This window comes from Bos indicus x Bos taurus, chromosome 17 (genome assembly GCF_003369695.1).
Source record: "Bos indicus x Bos taurus breed Angus x Brahman F1 hybrid chromosome 17, Bos_hybrid_MaternalHap_v2.0, whole genome shotgun sequence".
In the NCBI taxonomy this organism is placed as follows: Eukaryota; Metazoa; Chordata; class Mammalia; order Artiodactyla; family Bovidae; genus Bos; species Bos indicus x Bos taurus.
In genome coordinates this window covers 14766534-14786374 of record NC_040092.1, presented here as the reverse complement: position 1 = coordinate 14786374, position 19841 = coordinate 14766534, and the positions used below count along the sequence as shown (strand labels likewise).

At 48.1% G+C, this 19841-nt stretch overlaps 1 protein-coding gene across 2 annotated transcripts in view; it reads right to left on the bottom strand.

The window, feature by feature from the left end:
* Positions 1 to 1231: 1231 nt before the first annotated feature.
* The window catches only part of FBXW8 (F-box and WD repeat domain containing 8), a 113628-nt gene continuing 95018 nt past the window's right edge, over positions 1232 to 19841 (bottom strand). For both annotated transcript variants that reach the window (XM_027566702.1, XM_027566701.1), the window contains 4 exons: positions 18255 to 18382; positions 5000 to 5173; positions 2434 to 2544; positions 1232 to 1868 (listed from right to left, as the gene is read on the bottom strand). In XM_027566702.1, coding sequence (XP_027422503.1) covers positions 1724 to 1868; positions 2434 to 2544; positions 5000 to 5173; positions 18255 to 18382 — 558 coding nt within the window. In that variant the 3' untranslated portion in view covers positions 1232 to 1723. The remainder of the gene's footprint in view (positions 1869 to 2433; positions 2545 to 4999; positions 5174 to 18254; positions 18383 to 19841) is intronic.

The following is a 19841-nucleotide window of genomic DNA, read 5'->3' as shown; positions in this document are numbered from 1 at the left end:
TCAGTGTAGGCAAACTATCCCCACGCTGAAAATATACTTACTCTGTTTGATAGTCCCTTGGGCCTTCTTTTTTAAAACCTTTATCAACAGCTGTGTATTTCATCTTTTAAAAAAAACTGCTTTAGGCTTTAGGATCAACTTCGCTATTTGTTGGTGTTCATGAGATTTCCCTGGTGGCTCAGATGGAAAAGAATCTGCCTGCAATTCAGGAGACCCTGGGTTGGGAAGATCCCCTGGAAAAGGGAATGGCAACCTACTCAGTATTCTTGCCTGGAGAATCCCATGGACAGAGGAGCCTGGTGAGCTGCCCTCCATAGGGCTGTAAAGAGTGGTACATGACTGAACAACGAACGCTTAAACACTAGTTCATGGGTGTTTTTATCCTAACGCCTTCCTTCTGTTGGGGTCACTAGGACCTCTCTTGAGCTTCCTGAGGTGCCCGCTCAGGGCACTGACTTCCTGTCTTGTTTTCTATTAAGCCGCAAGGTCTCCCTGCCCCATCCTGGCCTCATCCCCTGGGTCTGGATGGTCAGCGCTTCCACTGTCACCCTTCCTGTTTCCACTTCTATTTCCCTCTTTAAAAGCAAGTTAGATTCATGCTGCTTACAGCAGAAGCCAACCCAACGTTGTAAAGCAGTTATCCTCCAATTAAAAATTTAAAAATCCCCAGTTAATTCAGGAGCGCCTGGAGTCTCCCGGTCTTTGCTTTGCTCAGCACTCTGTTGTCTGATTGCAACCCACCGGGACTGGGGCACTGGACTGGGCCTGTCTGCTGCTCTTCATCTAATCCGAGCTGCTCCTTGTGCCCTCCATACGTGCTCATTTCTTGTGTGTGGCCTGTGGGTATCTGCAAAGGTACAGGATCCTATCTACATCCACTGTGTTGAGCTTATAAATTATAGTAAGTATGTCTTTCAAATCCTTATTTTTACTGATTTGATCTGACCACCCACCATGAGCATGGATTTGTCTGTTTAGCTCCACCAGTTTTCTGCTTTGATATTTTGTAGGTATGGTAGGCAACTGCTGCTGCTGATTACAAGACTCTTTAAATCAAGAGGAATGCAATGGTTTGCCCTCTTAATCTTACGGAAATGGAAGCTATTTATCAGCATGAACAGGTCTCTTGTGTTACCCTGTCTTATGTCAGTGGGTTAACATATCCTGTCTTATCTCAGTGGGTTAAACGGCTCCTCCAGTATTATCCCCGTTCTCATTCTCTGCTCCAGAATCCATCATCTTCCCCCTATGTGGAGGACAGGTGTTTATTCATGAGGATGTAGAAAATGTCTACTTTGTATCACATGTTACAGACACCGTAGTAAGCAAAACAGTTGTTAATGAAATCATTGTACAAATATAGAATTATAAATCAAAAGCTACCAGCATAGAGGACTACCTTCCAGATTGGGGACGACCCAGAGTTGAATTCGTGACCTCAGATCCAAGAGCTGGGTGGGTGATGAGGCCTTGTCAGCTCGGAGACCAGCGTATCCAAAGGCCCCCCCCCCGAGAAGAAGGGGTTTGGAGACTGGAGAGAGAGTGCTGGAGGTGGGGCTACAGTGAAGGCCTCTGTGTAGTGTACACAACGATGCGGGGAGACCCCCCCCCCCCAGCAAAGGGGGAAGCAGAGGGGTATGGGGTCGCACAGTGCGCCCGGGGTTGCTCTTCTCCACGCTTCAGCCCGTGCGGTGCCCCTCCCGCTCTCCAGTGAGGCGCTTCCCTAGATGCTGTCAGGGGGGAAGGCGAGTGCGAGGTCGTAGTTGTAACCCGGCATGGCGTCGCAGGCCGAGCGGCAGACGGGCACTGTGCTCTGAAAGGCCAGCTGGTCCACTGCAAACGCGTAGGCCTGGATCAGCCCCCGGTGTCTAGAGAACGCACAGAGAAGCACGGTCAGTCCCAGGGCCCAGCCCCTGCCCCCGTGGCGTCTGCTCGAGACAGCCATTCATGACGAGTGTCCCAGTGTGTCTGACACTCAGTCCCACGCCTAGAGATGAAGAGGTGGGCAGACAGGTTTGGCGGAGGGATGTGAGTGTGGGGAGGTGTCCGACTGGGCAGGGAGCCAGGCCACCGGTAATGAGGGCCTCTGAGGCCCCGGCTGGCAGCCTCAGGCTGAGCGTGAGGACTGGGCTTTGGCACTGTCGCTAGGCTTCTACCACCATCTTAAGCCTTCGGTCTTGGGCTCTAGGCATGTGGCCATAGCCCCACCATGTCGCTACCACCTCCCCACCCCCACAGCATCCAGGTGCAGCAGGCACTCAGCCCGTGGTACTGCCCACATCTCTCTGTTCCTGACCTCAATGAAAAGAACAGCCGTGCCTGCCGCCCTGCAGGGAACAAGGTGGCCCAGGCTGTTCCAGCAACAAAATCAGGCTAAGAGTGTCTGTTCTGAACACCTACACACCCAGACCAGCCCCCGCCCTGAGCACTGACCTGCGGTGAGTGGCGAAGTTGTCCAGGTCAGCGTTGCGCACCACCCGCTCGTAGGGCACGTGGGCCGTGATGAGGCTGTGGCTGTTGAAGGAGATGTGCCGCACGGGGTGCCTGCAACACACGGGGATGCTCGTCAGGGTAAGCCTGCAGAAGCTCGCATCCTGCCTCTGCTACCAGGGCCTCAAAGCGGGGAGCTGCGTGGGGCTCCAGAGCCGCCTAAGCCAGGTTATTCCTTCACAGCAGAGGAAACTGGGCCCCCGAGGGCCAGTGTCTGGCTTCCGGTCCCCAGCCTCGCGGAGACCAGGCCACCCGCTGGGCCTCCTCTGGCCACGCGTCTCCATGGCCCTGTGCTCTGGCCCACACTCCAGCACCTGGCGCGCTGGGACGTAAGGGTCAAATAACCTGAGACACCTCAGACACGCGCGGTGGAGACCAGCCCCGCTCACAGGCTGGCCTGGGCCCAGCCACGCCAGCTCTCTGAGCCGGGTTCCCCATCTGCAGGGTGTGCCCAGTGCTGCCCACGAAGGCTCCGCCAGGCCCTGGACTCTGGAGCCTCCTCACCTCACTACTCTTGAGAGGATCCTCTGCTCTGGCCCAGACGCCTGCCCCGCCCCCGGCCACCCCCAGGACAGGACTCCCGCTTGGCCCCTCTCAGAGCGCTGTACTCTGGGTTGTGACAGCACATTCAGAAAGTTTAGGAACAAAGTGGCTTCAAACCCATGTGTAAGTGTAGTCACTCAGTCGTGCCCCACTCTTCGTGACCCAGTGGACTGCAGCCCACCAGGCTCCTCCATCCTCAGTCCATGAGATTTTCCAGGCAAGGATACTGGAGTGGGTTGCCATAAAAACCTATGTAGCAAAGACTTTTTGTTCACTTAAAAAAACTTCCTCCGGTGGAGCAATGGGCCAGACACAGGATAGAAAAACTGTCTAATGCAAGCAGATGCCTGCCATCAGAGTGTCCCAAGTGTTAAGAAGGTGGGCTCTATTCTCATGAAAAGCAGCCAGTGTTTCCAGAGCACCAGAGATGTGATGAGACACAGTTCAGCACTGGGAGGAGGAACAGGAGACACCAGCACAGACTACAGGGGTCAGCCAGGCCCTCTGAGAAGGGCAGGGGGTGGCCTGGAGGGGCTGAGGGGGTGTCCCTGCCCCGGAGACGGCTGCGGGCAGGACAGGCATCTTGGCCAGAACAGAGGATCCTCTTAAGGTGGTGACGGGGTTCTTGAGTCGGTCTGCGGCACCGACTGGACAGAAAAGTGTTCCTGGAGAACTTCGGCCCAGCGAGGCAAGAGGGCTAGAGAGCAAAGTCTAGAGGAGGACGGGGAGGGACAGGTCAGGGCTCAGTCCCGGGCGGGGGGCGGGGGGGACGCCTGGGGAGTGTGGCTGTGGTGGGCAGTGGGGTGGGAGACTGAGAACAGTGGGACCAGAGCTCAAGAGGCCATGGGGCACTGGCTGCCAGGACTGGACTGAGTCTGAAAATCCCCAGCAGACTGAGCAGCATCAAAGCCTTGCGCTGGTAAACGAGGCTTTTGAGACCTTCTCTGGAACAAGTGCTAAGCACTGGTGAGAACTGACGGGCATCACAACTGAGCTAGGAAGGTGGGGCAGGACACAGCTCTGGGCACCACCTTACTTACCCCGGCTTCACCTTAACGATCCACCCGAGGGAGAACAGCTTTTCAGGGAGAGAGATGAGCTCTGCTCGAGGGCAGGCCTCGTGGGCTGTTGGAGCGGCCAGGCTGAGACAGCTCTTGAGAAAAAAGTAAAGGCTGTCCTTATAGATGGTTCAGGGCAGCCGCGGTGTGGGCGTTTGCTGCCTTCTGGCACCACCTGGTGGCAACTCGCTGCGTCACCACGGAAGGCAGGCGCCCCAGCCGAGAAGGCTGCCGGCCCAGCGCCGGCTACCACTGCCCCGCAAGAAGGCAAGCCAGTCCTCTTTGGACCTTGTACTTAAACTGGACCTGTGAGCAGTCTTCACTTCTTCATGCCATGCAGTTGGCGGGGACACGCCTCGGTGTCCATCTGCAGCCTCAGCTGTGGAAGCTCTGCGTCTCGTTACAGCGGTGCTGACGGACAACCCGGGGGGCTGGGGGTGGGAGGGGTTCGCTGCCTGTCTCCTGCAGGGACGTGGCGGGGCTGGGTGGGTGTGGGCGAGGGGGCAGCCTCTGGTCGGCTCCAGCTGATCCCTGCTCAGGCGAGGCCACCTCTGCTTTAAAGGTTAGAAGCAAGCTCAAGATGTTTAACAGGTGAGGCCCCCTTAGTTCCATTTACCTAGCCATTTGCTCTGCTTGTGAGAGTATCTGTCTCTTGAATTTTAGAGCTAAAGGTTAAAGTTACAAATTCCTCCTTAGCTGAACCTGAACTTTTCAGTGTGAAGTGCCCTTGTAAACGGCAACACTCCCTGGAGTGGACGGATGGGGGGGGTCTGTCCCATCACGGTCTCTACCCGAGCTGTGTGGTGGCCGTCTGAACAGGCAGCAGACCAGCTCCAGTTCTGAGACCATTTCCAGAGATCTCAGCAGCTGGCTCGGAGGATCACAGCAGCACCTGCGGGCCGGCCTACCTGGAGTGAACCTCCCAGAGCTTCTGGCTCATCCGGTAGTCCCACACAGAGACCAGGCCCTCCTCGCCTCCACTGACGATCTTCCAATCGTCCATCTGGACTGCGGACACTCCGAGCTGGTGGGCGGAGATGGACAGGGCGATGCTGTCGGTGCGGAGGTCGTGGATCCTCACCCTGCAGGGCCCGAGGTGAGCAGAGAAATTAGCATTAGAGCCCGAGGTGACAGATTCCTCCTCATCTGTGCACAGCAACCCTATGAAGATGAAGAACATGAAACGTCTGAACATTCACCTTCGTGGTACACTCTCACAGGAGGCTACGGGGCACTAGCAATGACCTAGTTCAGAGCACCCACAGCTGCTCAAAGCACAAAAAAGTGAAAATGTTAGTCATTCAGTCGTGTCCGACTCCCTGCGACCCCGTGGTCTGTAGCCTGCCAGGCTCCTCTGTCCATACTTGAGTGGGTTGCCATCTCCTTCTCCAGGGCACCTTCCCAACCCAGGGATCGAACCTGGGTCTCCCACACTGCAGGCAGATTCTTTACTCTCTGAGCCACCGGGGTAGACCAAAGCACAGAACAAGGACACAGATAACAGCTGTCCGGGACAGCAGCCCCCGGAGAGGGAGGCTGTGACCTGACTGGCACGCTGCCTCCATGAGGACATGGGCCTGAGAAGCCCAGCATGGCAGTTCTGCTGTTTGTATGCAAGTCTGTTAAGGGCAAGATGTAAAACCGCTACATTTGTCTGCAACCTGAACCAGTGCCCAGTTCACCCGAAAAACAGCCCTTTTCGGGTGGAGTGGTACATGTTCATCAGCGTCTTGTTGAAATTTGGAAAGGGGATGCATCCATCGTTGACTAAGCATAAGAAAGTCATGATGAGACTATGTAGACACTGGGGAGCTGCTCATCTAAAATCTTGAGATAATTACCTACCTTGTAATAATCTGAAGAGAATCTTTAAAAACTACTTTTTATACAAGTATGTGCCGAATTTCTACCACCAAGAAGAGACTACTGCTGCCCACCAGCTGGCAGGGGAGCTGGACAAACGCGTCCCACACGGAGAACGTGGGGAGAGGGAAGAACTCGAACAAGCTCCAGGCCCTGGGCTCTTACAGCTGTATGAGCATACCCACACACAAGCTACTTTCAGCATTCTGAGGGGAAATTATTTCAACGGGAAATTCTATACTGCATTACTTACCAAGTTTGAAGGCATAATGAAGATTTTTTTTTTTAATTTCTACCAGAAAAGGACTCAAAGTGAGCTACCCGTGGATACTCTCTGAAAGAAAGTGGGGTGGCAAAATATCAGAAGGACAGTGAGGAGCCCCCTGCCCCCCACAGAATGTGGTATGAGCATCGCAGACAGCAGAGAAAGACCTACTATGTCAGCTGGGCAGACAGACGCACAGGACGAGGACAAACCCAGCTCTTACGAGGAAGAGGAAGAACCTCAAACAGTCTCAGAGCAAAACTCAGTATGTGCTACACGTGAAAGGCACACTGGCGTGTGACAAGGAAGAGAGGTAACAATTTTAATACTGAAAATTTCAGAGCAAAAAGCATTAGCTGAGAGTACTTCATAACGATGAGACGGGTACAGTGTACTAAACGTTTCATAAAACTTGGCGGGAAAAAAAGCCCACATGTAAAAAGTATAAATCAAATATTCCAATTAAAAAACCACCCCATGATTTACACTTTTGCAGGTGGGTTTTAGTACATTTAATACACTGTCACACAGGGAGCTCAACCACCCAGTGCTCTGACAGCCTAGAGGAGCGGGAGGGAGGAACATCATGTGTACTTAACGGCTGATGTGTACAGTTACATCGTATGTAAAATAAAAAATAACACCTAAGAAATTCATTTTGCTGTGCCCCTTCCTTCCATTACAAGAAAAGATCCCACTTAAATTAGCAATTAAAGACAAAGTACCTTATAATAACTTTCTCAACGTGGAGCTCTACCCACCAAAACTAACTATGGAGGACTTAGAGAATTAAAAACAATTAAAAATATTAGAGATAGGCAGGCCTTTCTAAAAACATTAAAAAAAAAAATAGAAGTCCACATAACTGGTAAACTGGGGGAAATGTTTGCAGCAGAGAGGACTGGCTAATTTCTTGTTTAAAAAAAAATTCATTTAAATTGATATAACCCATTATTTTTGAAATATTTAGTTGGCTGGTCAGGTCTTGGTTGCAGCATGCTGGCTTAGTTCCCTGACCAGGGCAGGGACGGAACCCCTGCCCCACCAGGCAAGTCACTGATAACCCATTATTAAACTGAGAGAAAAGAAAAAGTTGACAGGAAAAGAAATATTAATATTAATGACTTTTAAACACATTCAAGATGTCCAAATTCACTGGTAACGAGAGAAATCATGCACTAAAACTACAGCACCGTAAGAGCGCTTGTCAAACTGTCCACCCTGCAAAGGTAAAGTTCTGCAGTTCTCTGAGATCTTCCGTCCTGGATGGACAGGTACTTCTGTGCAGCTGATGGGAGCACGAACCTTCTCTTTGCGGAGTGATTTGACAATATCCAACAAATTAAAAAATATACTTCACTTTTGACCTAGCCGCTCTACTTCTAGGATTTTATCTAGGCTACATCTCATACTGGGGGCTTCCTCAATGACTCAGTGGTAAAGAACCCGCCTGCAACACAGGAGACGTGAGCTCGATCCCTGGGTCAGGAAGATCCCCTGGAGAAGGAACTGGCAACCCACTCCAGTATTCTTGCCTGGAAAACCCCATGGACAGAGAAGCCTGGTGGGCTACAGTCCATGTGGTCACAAAGAGTCAGATATAACTTAGCAACTAAATAACCGCACATCTAATATATGTGTACATCCACACACATATATATAAGGCCATTAGCCACAGTACTTTTTTAGTAGCAAAGATGAGGCTTCTGTTTCAGGTACCTGCTGACCATCCCAGTAAATATCACTTAATATTGCTGGGTAAGACGTAACTACATCCTTCTAAAAGCCCTGATGAACTCACAGAGCACCTGACCTCCCTGGGACCCCTATAGAAAACCAGCCTGGAGAGCCTGAGCTGCGGTTTCCAGCGCCTGCAGGCGTGTGTGGTAGGGGTGAGGCTGAAGGCAGGTCCAGTCACAGGAAGCAGTGGGCCTGGCTCTTCCTGCACCACAGGGCCAAGACTGGGGGCCGCCCAAACAGGCGTATTGAGAAGTCGCTCCACAAAAAAGCAGTATAGAACTTCTAGACACAAAAACATAATCCTGCAATTAAAATCATCAGACAGTCCAGAAGCAGATTAGATAAAGCACTTGTAAATTAGAAAATAAATCTGAAAAGTTACCTAGAATGGAGCACGGAGAGAGAAGCAGATGAAAAATGTGAATGAAGGGTTAAGAGACAGGAAGGATGGGAGCGGACGGTCCAGCTTATTTATGCCCAAAAGAAGTTTCCCTAAGGAGAAAATACAGTGTATGGCAAAGGAGCACTATTCGAAGTGTTAATGGCTATTTTCCCAGAATGAAAGACAGGCATACGCACACTCATGAACACTAATCAGAATAACTTAAAGAGAGATACATATCAAAGAGTATCATCATAAAGTGGGAAACCACAAAAAATAGAGGTCTTAAAAGCAACCTGAGACAAAAAGATGTTATGATAATCAGAGCATCATTTTTGCATCATCATGAATCTGAGAGACTCAATGGTGCGCACAAGTTACCTACCTCTATCAGCTGAGGCCGTGACGGTGCGTCCGTACAGGCGTGATGGAGGCCTGCACAGGCAGGAGAGGATGAGAACGACGCGGACTGAGGGCATCCGTCACCCACACACTGCCTCACCCCAGGCACCCGGTCCCAGGATGTGCCAGCTCGGGGGGTGGCGGCGGCTGCACCCACCTGACTGTGAAGGCCCCCCTCTGGAGAATGCAGCTACCCAGCCTCCTCTGAGCAGAGAGACGCTCCCAGGAGACAACTTCTCCCCGTATGTACTTATTTGTGCTTTTGAATTTTAAAGGTATAGATGACTTCTCTTAAAGACTTTTAAAAGTAAAATTCCGGAAGGACACACATACTGAACTGGTAACAGTAGTTTCCGTGGGGAAGAACGTCAAGGAAGAATGAGCGGAATGAAGGCAGCCTTTACTTCTCATTCTAGACACAGCCGAACTATTTAAGAAACAAGCTCACGCGTGACTGGGAGGGGCTCCCGGGGCTGGGCCTTCAAGTACTGGTCATGCTCTGTTTCTTGTGTGTGTGCGCGCTGGGGCGATGCCCAGGCATTCGGTTGTTCTTTAAATTCTACACAACATACCTTGTATACACTTCCACGTAGGTGTTCTGTTTCAAATCACACAGGGTTTTAGAAACCTAGTGTCTTAGGACACAGAGGCGAGGTCCAGGGCTGCCTCCAGGCTGTCGGCTGGACGACTGAGAGCTCCGTCAACCTCCTCCCCGCCCAGCCCCGCTTCCCAGTGAGGGGGTCGGTGACCAGAGAGAGGCAGAGCGAGTGTGAGGACAAAGCGCTCCCTGGGTCAGCATTTGGAGACACTAATCTTTGGCCATTTGTGGGTAAGAGAAGAGAGAAAAGGTAGAGCTGCTGTGAAGGGAACCCTGCCTTCAGGCTGCAGCTGCACGGCCTACTAATGGGAACCAGAAAAGGACGAGGGGGAGGGAGAAATTTTTAGCTCGAGTACTTTTCAGTGCATATTTGGGTAATAAGGGTCTATTTTGCTCTGGTGATTTTCATAAAGAGCTCCTCTGTTGAATATTTATACTCTCATCATTTACAGTTTGGCTGTTAAGGAGACAAAGGCAAACACAAATTTGGTCCAGAAGTTCAAAGTTTGCCATCTGTTTTCCTATTGTATTTAGATACCAGCATGGATGGCTCCAAACAAAACACAAATACACTGAAAGATACGCCATTAGTGTATTCTATCACTAAGGAAAACAAAGATGGGCCAAAAGCAGACTCGAACCTCTCCCCGTAGGGAGAAAGGAAAGCACTCAGAAGACATCTCCTTAGAGAGGCAAGGCTCTGGTCTCTGCTAGACAGACAGCAACCAGGGCGGGAAGTCCCCACGAACCTCTCGTGGCCCCAGCCTGAATGGCAGCGCTCCTTGGCAGAGCGTGTGCCCTCGGCACACAAATCAAATACCTGACAAGGGGAAACAGGTAGCACGGCGAACGGGCACAGACATGCCAAGACAACTGATTCCAGGGACAAAAAGAAGCCCATGGTGGACACGGTGAATCCCCAGCCAGCGTGCGTTTCATCAACTTTGCCCGATGAAAAGGAAAAAAAAATTGGTCTGAAAGCTGTAATTGTATTATGTTTAATATTCATGGTTGGGTTTGGAGGACTGTTCCAACACTCTCCTTCTCTCCAGCCCCTCTCTAATGAAAATCACACCATAGGAGTCAGCTCAAGCCCGCCAATTAAAACAAAAGACACCAGAACCTTCCAAAGACTCCCAACAGAGGAGCATCCATCTGACGGGCAGAAAAACGTGCTGGAAGCGAGAGGGAGGCACGCTCTGGCTGGTCCTGTGCTAAGAGCTCTGAATAACTTATTATAACACTTGCAGATGGAGCAAGTGTAACATTTACGCCCCACTCGCTCTCCCTAACAGCCGGCAACAGCACCAGAAGCCATCACAACTCTGCATTTGTCAGGGCGAGAAGCAAGCTCCAAGACTCTTTAATTAGCGGTCACAACTCAGAGCTTGCTTCCCAATGGTTTGGACTAAATAGTCCCTTATAATAATAAGGCCAAAAAAAAAAAAAGGCAAAACACTGTATTTGATGGCAAAAATGAAGGCTGTTCAGACTCTGGCTTGGCAGTTTCATGAAGAAAGACCTGACCTTCAGCTATACTTCTGTCCAGAAAATAAAGGCAACCAGCAAGATGGCATGAAAACACAGTCCTTCTTTTTCAAAATGACCAAATTAATCAAGAAAACAAGTTTTTTTTTTTTTTTTTTTTAAAGAAATCAATAACATGATTCTGTTTTGTCTCATCAAAGCTAGGCTATTAAAGAGGATTTTAAAATATAACATATGGCCAAATCAGTAGCTGTAGCTATCTACTTATCTATATCTACACAGCACCAATGATGGTCTTTGGTGAATGATTTATTTTTAACAGCAACTAGAAAAACATGGATTTTCAGGCAGAACTGACGAGTTGAATCCAACCAGGCCATGGTCAGAGCTCTCTGTATTGTAAAGCTGTCTCTCTAGAGTTCTTTGTATTTTGCCCACAAAAGTAATAAGCCCTGTGAGAGTGATCACTCGACCTTTCTAGGCCTGTCTCCTTAGCTGGGCCGCCACTGGATGGTCTTAAAGAGCTCTGTGAGGCTGAACACTCTATAATCCTTACAAGACAGCCCATGACACCACCTGTGGACAAAAATGAGATATGTATAACACCAAATTAACAAGGTACATGGGAATATGGAAACATTTAGCTGACTGTAATATCCTTTAAAATTTTAAACAGATGAGTATACCTAGCACAACCTCTCCATTGTACGGTCAACTGGTTTTCAACAGTGCGGCCAGACGGTCTGATGGGGAAAGAACAGCCTTTTCTCAGCAGACCATGGCTCTCCTAGGACAGTGGATATCCACAGGCAAAGAAGAGGCGGGACCCCCACCCCACACTACATACAAAAGTTTAACTCCAAACGCGTCACAGACCTCAATGGAGGGCAAAACCACAGAAATTCTTCTAAGTAAACATAGGAATATGTCTGTGACTTTGGGCTAGGAAATGGCTTCTTCAATGATACCAAGAGCACAAGCAGTAAAGAAAAACTGGAAAAGTCAAACTCAATCAAAATTTAAAACTTCCATGCTTCAAAGAACACTATCAAGAGTGTGAAAAGAAGCCACAAAATGGGGAAACATATTTACCAGTCGTATCTTATAAGAGGTTGGTATCCAGACTAGACAAAGAACTCATACAACTCAATAAATAAAAAGACAACCTAATTAAAGAATGGACTAAGGCTCTGAACAGACATTTATCCAAAAAGGCCAAGAAGCACATGAAAGGATGTTCAACGTCACATCTTCAGGGCAGCTATCATCAGAGACAACGCTAAGTACAGGTGAGGGTGCGGAGAAACTAGAACCTCCACCCACCGCTGGTGGGGATGGAAGACGGCACTGCCACTGGAAAAGTGTCTGGCAGCTCCCTGGATAGTTAAACACTGACTTATACAAGCCGGCAATCTCACTCCTAGGTATGTATACACAAGAGAACTGAAAATATAACACCTATACAAAAATTGTGGCTGAATGGTAATAACACTATTCATAAGAACCAGAAAGTGGAAACAACCCAAATGCTAACTGATGGATGAAGAACGAGTGGATGTAGCACACTCACACAGTGGAAAACGACTTGGCCATAAGGAGGGATTAAGTGCTGATTTGAGCTTATCTTGGAGGTTTATCTTGGAGACACTATGCTGAATGGAAGAAGAAGCCAGCCACAAAAAGGTCGCATGTTCTATGATTCCATTTATATGAAATCTCCAAAGCAGATCCACAGAGGCAGGAAGTGATTAGCAGTTGCCAAAAGCTAGAGGGGTTGGGGGGATGTGGAGAGTGTCTGCTAATGGGCACAAGGTTTCTGTCTGGGGTGATGAAAAAGTATTCTAAGATCACACCAACCTTGTGAACTTTACACGGGATTGTATAATTTAAATTGGTGAATTGTAGGTATGTAAATTCTCTCTGATTAAAGTTTTAAAAAGAAAGATTACAGGAGGAAAAAGCAGTGGGATTTGTTGGTTCAGCGAGTACTGCCTTGGCAGCCCACTAACAACCTGACACGCGCCCTGACCACCAACTCTTTTTTGTTGCTTTTGGCCCTGCCACGCGGCTTGCGGGGTGGGGTCTTAGTTCCCCTGCCCAGGGATTGAACCCAGGCCCCAGCAATGACAGCACAGAGTCCTAAGCCCTGGCCCGCCAGGAAGTCCCACCTTCTCACCACCTCTTATTCTGGTGGTCCCCAGAGGAGCATTCCCTAGTCTGGATCCCAGGTTTCACTCATTGGAGAGGAAGGAGCAGCTCCCAGAGAGGAGACTGAGAGCAACAGAATGGGAAGGGACCCCTGTAATACAGCTCTCTGCTGCCAACTATTGAGCTTATTTTAATAATTTAAAGAGAACAGGAGTTCTGATTCTGACTTCAAGTAAGCCCATAGCTGCCTGTCTTCTGCTGCTACAACCAAAACCTCTGGAACAAAAAGGCAAGGACCTAAGGACCCTGGAGAGCTGACTCAGTACAGCGAGTTGTGGAGGTCGTGGGTGGGGGAGGAAGAGCCTCACCCCGAGCATGAGCTCCAGGAGAAGCCTGTGTGATGGTGCGGGAGCTGAAATGCTAACAAGAATCGTCACCCTCTTTCTGAAGAACCGACGACAGAAGCCCCTACGTCTGAAGAATGTGGGTGTGGGTCTCTGGGGATTCCCTCTCCTCTCTCTCTGGTTTGCCCATGGGCAGTCCGTACTCACAGAGCTGCACTCACAGGTGAGACTTTGAGAGAAACCCCATCTCCTGGTCAGAGGCCCTGGGAAAGGGGGCCCTGAAAGCTAGGAAGTGTAGGGATGAAGAGCGGGAGGAACTGGAGATGGGGAGCCCGTGACACTGGGCGTGACTCCTGCTCACGCAGATGCTAAGCTGTGCAACAAAGGCTCCAGCAAGACTGATGGTCTCAGACTAAGCTCTGGGCGACACATGCAGGACAGAGTCAGAGAAAACTGAACTGACACCCACTGAAGGCAAGACACAAGTTGCAGTCTTAACCAGGGGGAGTGCCTGTTTGAAACAGGATTATGCAACAGGACACAAAGCGGACACAAAATGTCCAGGACACATCCCACATTACTTGATACTCCTCCCACCCTGAAAGCCCCAGGAAGATGTAACCCGTTCTCCATGCAAAAAACAATGTCAACCCTAAAATAACTCAGGCTTTAGGAATCATCAGTGACTTTAAAGCAGCTATTTCAATTATATTGCAGGAGGTAAAGGTACAGGGATAAGAAAGGATGAGATTAGGAGCAAATAGAAACAATGGAAATTTTGAACAAAGAGTATAAAATCCAAAATTAAAAAATTCACTAGATGGGCTCAATAGTACAATGGAGATGACGAGGAAAAAGTTAGTGGATCCAGAGTTAAATCAATAGATATTTGCAACCTGAGGAATATAAGGCTTAGGAAAGAAAATGAATAGAGTTTCAGGTATCTGTGAGATAAAAGGCCTGTCCTTCACATCACTAAAGTCCCAGGGGAGAAGGGAAACAGATCAGTGTGGAAAAAAATATTTGAAGAAATAATGGCAAAAAACTTCCCAAATTTGATAGAAGACATAAATTTACAGATTCTGAATGTTCAGTGAACCCCAGACAAAGGTGAAACGAAAAAAAAAAAACAACCCAAACCCACAGTGGTCTATTTCTTGCAGACTTTATCTTAGTAACCCAATCAAGTTTCTCACAACCGTTCTAATTTCTAAGTTATGGACTTATTTTTGCCTTCACTGAACAAATACAAACTTTTATTTAATTGAAAACACCATCCAACGTAAGAAGCACTATTACTTTATGTAATATTTTAACATGCTGCCAATTATTTGTAAGATGTTATAAAAGACACATCTTGATTTTATAGATGTGAAAATGTAAAAAAACAAAAATCAGTGCATCTTAAATGCAAAATATGCAGAGTTAATGGCTTCTCTGATAGCTCAGCTGGTAAAGAATCTGCCTACAATGTCGGAAAATCCAGTTCGATTCCTGGGTCAGAAAGATCCGCTGGAGAAGGGACAGGCTACCCACTCCAGTATTCTTGGGCTTCCCTTGTGACTCAGCTGGAAAAAGAATCCACCTGCAATGAAGGAGACTTGGGTTCGATCCCTGGGATGGGAAGATCCCTTGAAGAAGGGAAAGGCTACCCACTCCAATATTCTGGCTTGGAGAATTCCACAGGCTGTATGTATAGTCCATGGGGTCGAAAAGAGGGACATGACTGAGCAACTTTCACTCACTTCACATAGAGGGTTAAGCCCTCTCTGAGCACAAGACAGACACATGGTAAGACATAAGCTTCCGTTCCTAACACTGGATGCACAACCCACCCCTCCTCCTCTAATATTGCTTAACCACTCTTTCTTCTTGGCTTAGCAGCAAAACACAAAATAAACATTTAAAAAACCATCACTGATCTAGGGTATTAGAACTCTTGTGCACAGCCCCACCTATAAAAGCCCACCGTAAAAAAAAAATAAAATAAAATAAAAGCCCACCGTATCGCCCTTCCCTTCCAATGAGGGCAAGGTACAACCCAACAGTAACTCAGTTACCACACCTTGATCATTTTATAATCTTTTATCAGACTCTACCTAACCTCTAGTGACAAGCTAGAACTATTTTTTCATTTTTAATTTCAGCCTATACCATGCCACCTCCCTCTACCCCAAAACACAACTCCTTATATAATTCCACCCATGTTTACAAAGTTACTCAAGCTGATTTCCTTACTTTAATGAAACTTTATTTTTGTTTTAACCTTGGACAGTTTTATGTACCTTTAGAGTCTATTCCATTCTCAAGTTATTTATAAAGTACCAAGAGAAAGCAACAGAAATTTAGTTTTTAAAATTAAAAAGGTCCCAAGGTTTTTAAACTGCATGTGTCACTAAGTGAAAGCCACATGGCTCTCTCCACAGTATCTGCCCCTTCCTCTCACTTCTGAAATAAAACATAAGCTGTACAACCTAATGAGATCCTACTCATAGTTATTAAATATTAAGCCTTTGGGAAAATCCCAAAAGACATGCCTCTATACACTTAAGAGTCCATATTCTTTCCTTTTTGAAAGTGAAAAGTCGCTAAGTCATATTCAACTCTCTGCGACCCCATGGACTATACAGTCCACGGAATTCTCAGGCCAGAATACTCCGCCTTTCCCTTCTCCAGCGGATCTTCCCAACTCAGGGATCGAACCAGGTCTCCCGCATTGCAGGAGGGTTCTTCACCAGCAGAGCCACAAGAGAAGTCCTTCCTTTTTACAGATGTGTAATATTTTAAGCCCCATGTTTCAAATTCATGTTGCTAACACTGTAAATGTGATTCATAAAGAACAATCCTATATACAATGGTGACCCTCTGAGGTACCAGCAGCGGTCAAACTGGTGGCATACAGATCTAGAACTGGCCCTGATGGAATGCCATTTTGGACAGCCCCTCCCCAACTCCAAGTCCCAAGTCCATTCTTTTCATCCATAAAGACGAAAGAAAGTGAAAGTGTTAGTCGCTCAGTGGTGTCTGACTCTTTTTGACCCCATGGACTATACAGCCCGCCAGACCCCTCTGTGCATGGGATTGTCCAGGTAAGAATACTGGAGTGGGTTGCCATTCCCTTCTCTAGGGAATCTTCCTGAACCAGGGATCAAACCTAGGCTTCCCGCCTTGCCAGCAGATTCTTTACCATATGAAAAAAAACATAATGTTGGTATATTAATAAAAGGGATTTAACATGGTCAGATTGGGCCTTCAAAATGACCAGAGAGCCCTTTTACACTGTGCGCTCGCTTCTCCTCTGGCAGTGGGTATGTAGTCAGGCAGCTCTGCTCCAGAATAAAACATCGGCTTAACCCAGTACGTGCCGGCCTCCTCACTGAGAGCGGGATGAGCGGCTGACAACGGTCAGGACGATCTGGCTATAAGTGAGCTTCTAGAGCTAACTAGGCTGCGTTGTGCAGAGAGCAGAGTTCTCTTCCTGGGAACACCATTTTGGTTTTCTGGCAGCCTCACTGTGGTTGATCACCTACACGCTCATGCTGTCGGCAAACACTGAAGCATAAACCACAGTCCCACACCTTCCATCTGGATGCCCCCCTAGAGCACTCCTGGAAGGCGGGGCTGCTGCTGGGCCCCTGGGGGAGCTCCTATCAGGCACGCTCAGAGCCTCTGTCCAGTTCAGACTGGAAATGAAAATGGGAAGAGTAAGCCTACAAACTGGTTTGTTCCGCCTGCTGTGCCCCAAGTGGGGCCAGTTACCAAGCCCAGGGCTTGTCCTTTTTCTTTTTTTTAAATAAAAAAAAAAAACCTGCCTGCATGTATACTAAGGATTTTAATTCTCAAGTATGAGAAGTAGCTGTTTCAGGACGCCTTGAGGGAAAAAAAAATAAGATCAAGTATTTTCTTTCAGTAAAGCACACTCACATTATCTTTTTGCTCTATGGGAGTGGGGCAGTAGTAGTGAAGGTCAGAAGTTGGAAATATTATTTGACAAAATAATTATTTTTGCAAGCTGCACTCATGTGACAGAGGTCTGGGAGTTGGCACAAAGGAGGACCCGCCTCACGATCCTCACCCCTACCGAGCGGCCCGCCACCTGCAGCCCAGAGCCGGCCGGGGAGGGGCCGCCGGCCGGACCTGGCCTCCGGCCACCCTACCTCCCTTCAGGGCACTGGATCAGACGTGACAGATATCCAGCCAAAAGAAAGAAAGAAAGGAAAGGAAGAGACAAGGGGGAGAGGGGACAGAAAGGAAAAAAAAAGCCCTAAAATTTGGGCTCCGTCTTTTCAAACACTCTAATCCTTTCGTGCTGATGGGTCCTGGAGCGGCCGGAGCTGGCACGGGACCCTGGAACGGGAAAATCTGACTCCCTCAGCCAATACGTTAAAGGGAAGACTGCTAATCAGCTAAATAGAAACTGGAATCTGTTCACATGAAGTCTCCCCCCTCTCCCGCATCACCAGAGGGACACCATAGTGTTCTGAAACACACTCTTGACATCACTTGGCAGGCAACCCTGTTTTGCTTAACATGATTCATCCCTTAGGTTATTGTTTTTAATATTAGAAAGTGAGCTTTTAAATGCCAAACAAATTTTATAGCAGGGGGACAAAAGATATTCCAAGTGGTCTCACTGGACTTTCCACCAACTGCGTCCACCAAATGGTCTAAAAGACCCCCTTCCCATGGAGTTTCAGAAACGAGGCAGAGAGGCGGCTCCATCCAACTATTACCTAATATGAGACTTTTGTTCTCCAAGTTCAAAGAGGCAGTATTTGTGGGGTCAGGGCTGAACTCAGGTGGGCAGAGCTGTGAGTGAGAAGTGAGGAGGGTGAGCTCTGCAGGAAATCAAGCGAGTTCAGTGGGGCTGAGTGGCCCAATCTCCCGAGAAGCTGCCTGTGGCAGCCAGATATGCAACTGTGTGGAGACCTACCTGCGGTCCATGTTGCCGCTGACCATGAGGCTGGGAGGGCTGTCCCGGAGGTTGACGCAGGAGAAGTCGCCCAGTGCGTTGCCCAGCTTCGAGACGCAGCGTTCCGCTTCCAGGCTGTACACCAGGATCTGGGGAGGAGGAGGAACACACAGGTGTGCATTAGGGGAGCAGGCCCGCACAGACACCTTCCACCCAGCATCGCCCAGGGCTCGGTCACATCACTCGCTCCCACAGAGAAGAGGCTCTGTCGCCTCATTTCCTGACCCCTTCCAGGTAATGGCAGTAGAGGACGTCCCTGCCAGAACAAAAGGAAATGCAGAAGAAAAGAAACTCCAAAGAATTCCAGGCCAAGGTGCAAACAAACTCAAAGGACACACAAAAAATGCCAAGTGGGGAAATTAGGCATCCCAATTTCCTAACACAGAAAAAGAAGCATGGAAACCAACTAAGGCTCACTGCTTCTGAGTACATAATAGGGGAGGCTAACAAGAAGCCGGCATGGGTTATCTCTTTTTCCCCCTCTGTATTTACACCACAACAGGTAAAAGAACGAACAGCAGAAGTATTAAGGAAGACGAAGCTTGCAGAGTTAACCACTAGATGACTCCTTTAAATGACAAACTAAAACACAAAGTCCTATTTGAAACATTAAAAAAAATTTTCTTTTGAGATACAACTGATACTCCCCAACACTGCTCTCTTCAGTCACATCCACTTGATAATTAATAGGAAGCTCTGTTCCATAAGGTATGGAGGCAGCTAAGAAAGTATTCTTGGTCTCCAGACAATGTATTCATTATATTTGAACACTGCCTCTTCTCCCGGGCTTCCCAGGGTGGCTCAGTGGATAAAGAATCTGCCTGTAATGCAGGAGACCTGGGTTCGATTCCTGGGTCGGGAAAACCCTCTGGAGGAGGACATGGCAACCCACTCCAGCATTCTTCCCCGGAGCATCCCACGGACAGAGGAGCCTTGTGGGCTATAGTCCACAGGGTTGCAAAGAGTCGGATATAACCGAAGTGACTGAGCATGCATGCACACCTTCTCTCCAGCAAAAAAGGGGGCCAGGGAGGATGATTCATAAGGAACCTTTCTGAAGATTATTTAAGTCTCTTATTAAAAAGTAATTCATTTAACATTAAGTGCTCACTATGGGTCAGTAACTGTTATTAAGTACTGAAGACACAGTACTTGCCCCAGAATTCACAGTTCAAAAGCCTCTTCATTTACACACACATACACACACATATGAGCATACATTGTATTCTGTTTATCATGGGGTTAAAATTCATCACTGAACTCAACAGTTTTAATGTAATATTTTATAGAGAGTCTCCTCTCACCACACACATGAAAATGATATGCTATTTTTTGGTTAACCTATACACTTACCAATTATCAGTATACAGATTCATATTTCAGAATTGAGAGGTTAATAAACTGACCCCACCTTGAAAACCATCGATCTCACTGTCAACATACATTTATAAGAACTGAATCTTTGGAAATTCCTAAGAAACTATTGCTCATAGTATCTGAAAGGAGAGAGGGCAATTTCAAAATGTAAAATGCCTTCTTAATCCACAA